This window comes from Salmo salar, chromosome 04 (genome assembly GCF_965601325.2).
Source record: "Salmo salar chromosome 04, fSalSal1, whole genome shotgun sequence".
Classification (NCBI taxonomy): domain Eukaryota; kingdom Metazoa; phylum Chordata; class Actinopteri; order Salmoniformes; family Salmonidae; genus Salmo; species Salmo salar.
Genome location: NC_138294.1, coordinates 85,005,567 through 85,014,106, shown reverse-complemented (window position 1 = coordinate 85,014,106; position 8,540 = coordinate 85,005,567). Strand labels below are relative to the sequence as shown.

Genomic DNA, 8,540 nt, shown 5'->3' with positions numbered 1-8,540 from the left:
GGTAAAGTGACTAGACATCAGGATAGATAATAATAAGGTATTTGAGGTAGATAAGTACATGAAGGCAGGGTAAAGTGACTAGACATCAGGATAGATAATAATAAGAGTAAAATAAAGAACAGAGCATCAGTAGCAAATGATGAGTGTAAAAGTGTGTGTGTGCATATATATGTAGTGTATTTAAATGTGTGTGAGTTTTGTGTGGGAGTGTCAATGTAGTGTGTGAGTGAATGTGTATATACAGTTGAAGTTGGAAGTTTACATACACTTAAGTTGGAGTCATTAAAACTCGTTTTTCAACCACTCCAAAAATGTCTTGTCAACAAACTATAGTATTGGCAAGTCGGTTAGAACATCTACTTTGTGCATGACACAAGTAATTTTTCCAGCAATTGTTCACAGACAGATTATTTCACTTACAATTCACTGTATCACAATTCCAGTGGGTCAGAAGTTCACATACATTAGGTTGACTGTGCTTTAAACAGATTGGAAAATTTCTGATAGGCTAATTTACATCATTTGAGTCAATTGAAGGTGTACCTATGGATGTATTTCAAGGCCTACCTTCAAACTCAGTGCCTCTTTGCTTGACATCATGGGAAAATCTAAAGAAATCAGTCAAGACCTCAGAAAGAAAATTGTAGACCTCCACAATCTTTTTCATCCTTGGGAGCAATTTCCAAATGCCTGAAGGTATCACGTTCATCTGTACAAACAATAGTACGCAAGTATAAACACCATGGGACCACGCAGCTGTCATACCGCTCAGGAAGGAGACGCGTTCTGTCTACTAGAGATGAATATACTTTGGTGTGAAAAGTGTAAATCAATCCCAGAACAACAGCAAAGGACCTTGTGAAGATGCTGGAGGAAACAGGTACAAAATTATCTATATCCACAGTAAAACGAGTCCTATATCTACATAACCTGAAAGGCCGCTCAGCAAGGAAGAAGCCACTGCTCCAAAACTGCCATAAAAAAGCCAGACTACGGTTTGCAACTGCACATGGGGACAAAGATCGTACTTTTTGGAGAAATGTCCTCTGGTCTGATGAAACAAAAATAGAACTGTTTGGCCATAATGACCATCGTTATGTTTGGAGGAAAAAGGGGGAGGCTTGCAAGCCGAAGGACACCATCCCAACCCTGAAGCATAGGGGTGGCAGCATCATGTTGTGGGGGTGCTTTGCTGCAGGAGGGACTGGTGCACTTCACAAAATAGATGGCATCATGAGGCAGGAAAATTATGTGGATATATTGAAGCAACATCTTCAGACATCAGTCAGGAAGTTAAAGTTTGGTCGCAAATGGGTCTTCCAAAATGGACAATGACCCCAAGCATACTTCCAAAGTTGTGTCAAAATGGCATAAGGGCAACAAAGTCAAGTCAAGTATTGGAGTGGCCATCACAAAGCCCTGATCTCAATCCTATAGAAAATTTGTGGGCAGGACTGAAAAAGCTTGTGCGAGCAAGGAGACCTACAAACCTGACTCAGTTACACCAGCTCTGTCAGGAGGAATGGGCCAAAATTCACCCAACTTATTGTGGGAAGGTTGTGGAAAAACGTTTGTCCCAAGTTAAATAATTTAAGGCAATACCACAAGGCAATGCTACAAAATACTAATTGAGTGTATGTAAACTTCTGACCCACTGGGAATGTGATGAAAGAAATCAAATCTGAAATAAATCATTCTTTCAACTATTATTCTGACATTTTAGATTCTTAAAATAAAGTGGTGATCCTAACTGACCTAAAACAGGGAATCTTTGCTAGGATTAAACGTCAGGAAATGTGAAAAACTGAGTTTAAATGTATTGAATAAGGTGTACGTAAACTTCCGACTTCAACTGTATAGTTTTGAGAGTGTGTATATGGCGTGTATGTATAGTCTAGTGAGTGTGTATATGGCGTGTATATATAGTCTAGTGAGTGTTCGTAGAGTCAGTGTAGATAATTAGGGTACCATTAATTGGCTATTTACCAGTCTGGCTATTTAGCAGTCTTATTGGTTGGGGGTAGGAGCTGTCTCAGAGCCTGTATGTCCGAAAGCCATTGCTCCGGTACCGTTCGCCGGCCGGTAGCAGAGTGAACAGTCTATGGCTTGGGTGGCTGGATTCTTTGGCAATTCTTTGGGCCTTCCTCTAACACCGCTTGATATAGAGGTCCTGGATCGCTCGGCCCCAGTGATGTACTGGGCTGTCCACACCACCCTCTGTAGCGCTTTGCGGTTAAGGACGGTGTATTTGCCATACAAAGCGGTGATGCAGCCAGTCAGGATGCTCTTGATGGTTCAGCTGTAGAACTTTTGGAGGATCCGAGGGCCCATACCAAATCTTTTCAGCTTCCTGCGGGTGAAGAGGCGCTGTCGTGTCCTCTTCATGACTGTGCGTGTATGTGTGGACCATGTTAGGTCCTTAGTGATGTGGACGCCAAGGAACTTGAAGCTCTTGACCTGCTCCACAACAGCCCCGTCGATGTGGATGGGGGCGTGCTCTCCCGTCTTTCTCCAGTAGTCCACGATCACCTCCTTGGTCTTACTGACGTTGAGGGAGAGGTTGTTGTCCTGGAAACACACTGCTAAGTCTATGACTCATCGCCGTCGGTGATCAGGCCTACCACCATTGCTTCGTCAGCAAACTTGATGATGGTGTTGGAGTCGTGCGTGGCCACGCAGTCGTGAGTGAAGAGGGAGTACAGGAGAGGAGCAAGCACACACCCTGAGGGAAGCCGTGTTGAGGGTCAGCGTGGTGGAAGTGTTGTTGCCTACCCTCACCACCTGGGGACGGCCCATAATGCAGTCCAGGACACAGAGGGAGGGGTTCAGTCCCAGGATCCCCAGCTTGGTGATGAGCTTGGAGGGGACTATGGTGTTGAACGCTGAGCGGAAGTCTATGATCAGCATTCTCACATAGTTATTTCCCCTCTTGTCCAGGTGGGAGAGGGCAGTGTGAAGTGCAATTGAGATGGTGTCATCTGTGGATCTGTTGGGGCGGAATGCGAATTGGAGTGGGTGTAGGTTGTCTGGGATGATGGTGTTGATATGTGTCGAGAGAGAGAGTAAGAGAAAGAAGGGAGAGAGATATAGGGTAGAGAGAGAGATGGAGAGAGAGAAAGAGAGATGGGAGGGGGAGAGACGGAGAGAGGGAGGGCAGCATACTTACTGTACACAGTGAGCAGTTTGTGGCTACCTCTGAAGTGTGTCATAATGACATGTGCGATCTGGGATGACATTGCATGCCCATTCAGAGAGATCAGGGCTAGCTATCGGCGTCAAACATGATGCACCACTCGATTCTTTGCCTTGCTAATGCTAAACAGAACTATAATAAAATCCCAGTCAGTGTGGTTAAAGAGTGGCGTGGTGTTATTACCCCCCCCTGGTCTGGACAAGCATGACTGATATGATGAATAGCAGGCTATTAGCAGCTACTGATGTGCTTTTAACACATTTGTTATTACCACACTGACCACCAATGGAGACAGCTTTCTCTGACAAAGCAGTTTTACACAATCACATCAGACACTTGGTGTCACGCCTACTTCTGCTCCCTTCCTCCGGCGCTCGACGTCGACCGGTCTACTAACCACAGGCCCTGGCAACTATCATTACGCACACCTGCTCCCCATCATTACGCACACCTGGTTATCATTTTCTCTGTGATTACTTTATTTAGCCCCTTAGTTGATGGCAGTCATTAGGTAGTATTGTCTTCTCTCACGTTCTGTACGCTTCTCATGTTTGTTCATCTGTATCGTTTCTTTATTAAATTCACCTTCTGCACCTGCTTTCTGACTCCCGGCGTATTCCGTTACAATTGGGATAATAGTCATGTCTAAGAAATGCTGTTAATGTGGAACTTTTCTGCGTTTTCTCAATATTCTTAAGGACCCTTGGATTATCAACAGAGCTGGCTACAGCTGACGTGGAACATATATCCATATATGCACTTTGATATTGAGGTCATGAACTTTGCTAGAGTACAGCCCTGGCTGTGGCTTACTCTAACCACCTGCTGAGCTGAACGATAACATTACCAGGTGTAGGTGTATATGTGGTAGAGGTGGCACAGACACAAACACACTCTCTTCTTGCTTGTCAGCTGCACAACAAAATAATTACAGAGATGACATTGGGCCAAAATAGAGCGATTGTAACGTGAGGCGCAAGGGCACGTGCTAGCGGCAACAGTAGCCTGCTGGATTACCAGTCAGTCAGCCAGTCAGTCAGACCAGGCCAGCACTAGGTTGCAGCAACCAGTCAGTCAGTCAGCCAGTCAGACCAGGGCAGCACTAGGCTGCAGCAACCAGTCAGTCAGTTAGCCAGTCAGTCAGCCCAGGCCAGAACTAGGATGCAGCTACCAGTCAGTCAGCCAGTCAGTCAGACCAGGGCAGCACTAGGCTGCAGCAACCAGTCAGTCGGCCAGTCAGTCAGCCCAGGTCAGCACTAGGCTGCAGCAACCAGTCAGTCAGACCAGGGCAGCACTAGGTTGCAGCAACCAGTCAGTCAGTCAGTCAGACCAGGTCAGCACTAGGCTGCAGCAACCAGTCAGTCAGTCAGCCAGTCAGACCAGGCCAGGCCAGCACTAGGCTGCAGCAACCAGTCAGTCAGTCAGTCAGCCAGTCAGACCAGGCCAGCACTAGGCTGCAGCAACCAGTCAGTCAGCCAGTCAGTCAGACCAGGGCAGCACTAGGTTGCAGCAACCAGTCAGTCAGTCAGTCAGACCAGGTCAGCACTAGGCTGCAGCAACCAGTCAGTCAGTCAGCCAGTCAGACCAGGCCAGGCCAGCACTAGGCTGCAGCAACCAGTCAGTCAGTCAGCCAGTCAGACCCAGGCCAGCACTAGGCTGCAGCAACCAGTCAGTCAGCCAGTCAGTCAGACCAGGGCAGCACTAGGCTGCAGCAACCAGTCAGTCGGCCAGTCAGTCAGCCCAGGTCAGCACTAGGCTGCAGCAACCAGTCAGTCAGACCAGGGATGCACTAGGTTGCAGCAACCAGTCAGTCAGTCAGCCAGTCAGACCAGGCCAGCACTAGGCTGCAGCAACCAGTCAGCCAGTCAGTCAGACCAGGTCAGCACTAGGGTGCAGCAACCAGTCAGTCAGTCAGCCAGTCAGACCAGGCCAGCACTAGGCTGCAGCAACCAGTCAGTCAGCCAGTCAGTCAGACCAGGTCAGCACTAGGCTGCAGCAACCAGTCAGTCAGCCAGTCAGTCAGACCAGGTCAGCACTAGGCTGCAGCAACCAGTCAGTCAGCCAGTCAGTCAGACCAGGTCAGCACTAGGCTGCAGCAGTCAGTCAGCCAGTCAGTCAGACCAGGGCAGCACTAGGCTGCAGGAGCGCTGCTCAATCCTCTTGTTTGGCTGCCGTGTCACCACAGCACCAGAGAACAATATTTTGGCGTGATGACATTTTCTACAGCAGAGGGAACACAGGAGATTGACTCTGTCATCTATTCTACGCTGTCAGAGAACACAACACACGATCATTCATAGAGCTGAGTAAATGCTAGAAAGATGTTACTAGAAATATCTGTAAATGCTAGAGTTATATTGTGAATTTACAGGCAACTGAGACAGTTATGTAGAGGCAGGAGATTGATACTAACAATGAGAAATGATTCACATTCAAAAGGTGTCTTTGTAGTATTCCATCAATCATCCTCAAGGCATTCTGCATAATATTTGCATTGACAAATCCCAGACCAGAAAGCGCACTCATCAACACTGAGATCAATGAATAAACGCAAACCAATATCATACCCCACCCATCAATGATTGATTGATTGATTGAATAAAAGAATATTAATTCACCCCAAAGCCTGCTAGAGGTTAAACCATCCCAAGCCGTCTGCTAGAGGTTAAACCATCCCAAGCCGTCTGCTAGAGGTTAAACCATCCCAAGCCGTCTGCTAGAGGTTAAACCATCCCAAGCCGTCTGCTAGAGGTTAAACCATCCCAAGCCGTCTGACAGAGGTTAAACCATCCCAAGCCGTCTGACAGAGGTTAAACCATCCCAAGCCGTCTGCTAGAGGTTAAACCATCCCAAGCCGTCTGCTAGAGGTTAAACCATCCCAAGCCGTCTGCTAGAGGTTAAACCATCCCAAGCCGTCTGACAGAGGTTAAACCATCCCAAGCCGTCTGCTAGAGGTTAAACCATCCCAAGCCGTCTGCTAGAGGTTAAACCATCCCAAGCCGTCTGCTAGAGGTTAAACCATCCCAAGCCGTCTGACAGAGGTTAAACCATCCCAAGCCGTCTGCTAGAGGTTAAACCATCCCAAGCCGTCTGCTAGAGGTTAAACCATCCCAAGCCGTCTGCTAGAGGTTAAACCATCCCAAGCCGTCTGCTAGAGGTTAAACCATCCCAAGCCGTCTGCTAGAGGTTAAACCATCCCAAGCCGTCTGCTAGAGGTTAAACCATCCCAAGCCGTCTGCTAGAGGTTAAACCATCCCAAGCCGTCTGACAGAGGTTAAACCATCCCAAGCCGTCTGACAGAGGTTAAACCATCCCAAGCCGTCTGCTAGAGGTTAAACCATCCCAAGCCGTCTGCTAGAGGTTAAACCATCCCAAGCCGTCTGCTAGAGGTTAAACCATCCCAAGCCGTCTGACAGAGGTTAAACCATCCCAAGCCGTCTGCTAGAGGTTAAACCATCCCAAGCCGTCTGCTAGAGGTTAAACCATCCCAAGCCGTCTGCTAGAGGTTAAACCATCCCAAGCCGTCTGACAGAGGTTAAACCATCCCAAGCCGTCTGCTAGAGGTTAAACCATCCCAAGCCGTCTGCTAGAGGTTAAACCATCCCAAGCCGTCTGCTAGAGGTTAAACCATCCCAAGCCGTCTGCTAGAGGTTAAACCATCCCAAGCCGTCTGACTAGAGGTTAAACCATCCCAAGCCGTCTGCTAGAGGTTAAACCATCCCAAGCCGTCTGCTAGAGGTTAAACCATCCCAAGCCGTCTGACTAGAGGTTAAACCATCCCAAGCCGTCTGACTAGAGGTTAAACCATCCCAAGCCGTCTGCTAGAGGTTAAACCATCCCAAGCCGTCTGACAGAGGTTAAACCATCCCAAGCCGATTCCCTGCTGTTGATTTGGATGTAGGAGGGTCTTACTAAACCTGCATGGCTTGTTGATGATAATTCCACCACTAAAACCACCCCCCTCCATTCGGAATTGCGAGAAATCTCTCCCAAGATGAATCTCAGTGTGAGTGTCAAGTAGTTCAATTATAGGATATGGCTACACCTTGTCCCACCCCACAGTCTAGCACACGGAAGCACTTTGAGACAAATCAACCTGAGTAAGATGAAATAAACAATTGAACTGATTGAGTGGGTTTGTCTGTGTACATGAAAGAGAGAGTGAAAGAGAGAGATACAGAGAGAGAGCACACACACACACACACACACAGAGAGACAGAGAGAGAGAGATAGAGCGAGAGAGGGAGAGAGTAGGTGAGGGTCATTTAGAATGTGCAGGTGTTACAGTACTGAGTGTAACCCCTAAAAAACGATTCCATACCTCCACTTCCCCTCACTAGCAAACCTAAAGCACCACTGAGCCTTATTCTCTAGTAGGTTACATCCACATTCATTGCCACAGTAAATACTGCAAAATCAGGTTTAGTAACTTAAGTTTCCTTGTTACATGTATGAAGGTTCAATGCCTTTCTCTGAATTCACTTTGTTTACAAAGGTATAACAATGTAATGAAAAACATAATTACAAAATTATAACAGGAAGTATAGGCTACTTACCATTAGTGTTCATTGCTGAGTTGGCATTCGAAAAGTGATACCCTCAAACTATTAGGTTACTGGATAAATACAGTTGTCATATGCACCATGTCCTGCTGTGTAATAGGTAGAAAATAAAACAAAAATAATGGGAAATACTAGAGCAAGGCTGGCATATTTCATTTGTAGGCTTTCAGCTCAGAGCAGCTCCAAACTCCTCAGCCTTCTCTCAGCTCCGAATACAGTCCAGAGTGCCTGTCCTCTCTCTCTAAGCAAGGTGAAGAATCAATCTGAAACCTGATTGGAAAGACGGGGTGTTCCCTCTGTTCAGAAGCCGATTACAACAATGCTCTTGTAGAGACTGTTGAGGATTTCACGTAAATCCGGATTGGAATTGTTGTACAGTAGGCTACTACAGAGCTGCTCTGTCTTGTTCCATCATCACCGCATCCTTTCTTCTGAGGAATACAGTAAAGAGGCTGCGCTTTCGATGGTAGGCTACTTGTACATCGTTGCTGTCAATGCGCTTTGGTGAGTGGAAGCTTTTCGGATGACCTGAGCTCGATCGGATCTGAGCGCAGTGGCAGGATGGAGCGGCAGTTGGACCGAAATGGCACGCGAGCGCCGAGCAGTGGTGGAACATGCTTTTACACAACTCCATTTAAGAGGAACATGCGGTAGGTAGTCTTCTACGTTTCTTTGGCAGGAAGGATAAACCCACATGTGGGTGTCTGAGTGTCAGCACATGACATGGAAACGTCGGTTCTCGGTAGGTAGTATGCAAGTTTACCTTTTTGTAATTATCAGAACCC

The 8,540-nt window shown here is 47.1% G+C and overlaps 1 protein-coding gene across 2 annotated transcripts in view; it reads right to left on the bottom strand.

Annotated features, from left to right (window-relative positions):
- Nucleotides 1–8,296, bottom strand: part of LOC106603895 (actin-binding LIM protein 3) — a 146,131-nt gene extending 137,835 nt beyond the window's left edge. For both annotated transcript variants that reach the window (XM_014198108.3, XM_082974768.1), the window contains exon 1: nt 7,750–8,296. In XM_014198108.3, coding sequence (XP_014053583.1) covers nt 7,750–7,762 — 13 coding nt within the window. In that variant the 5' untranslated portion in view covers nt 7,763–8,296. The remainder of the gene's footprint in view (nt 1–7,749) is intronic.
- Between the last annotated feature and the right edge of the window lie 244 nt (nt 8,297–8,540).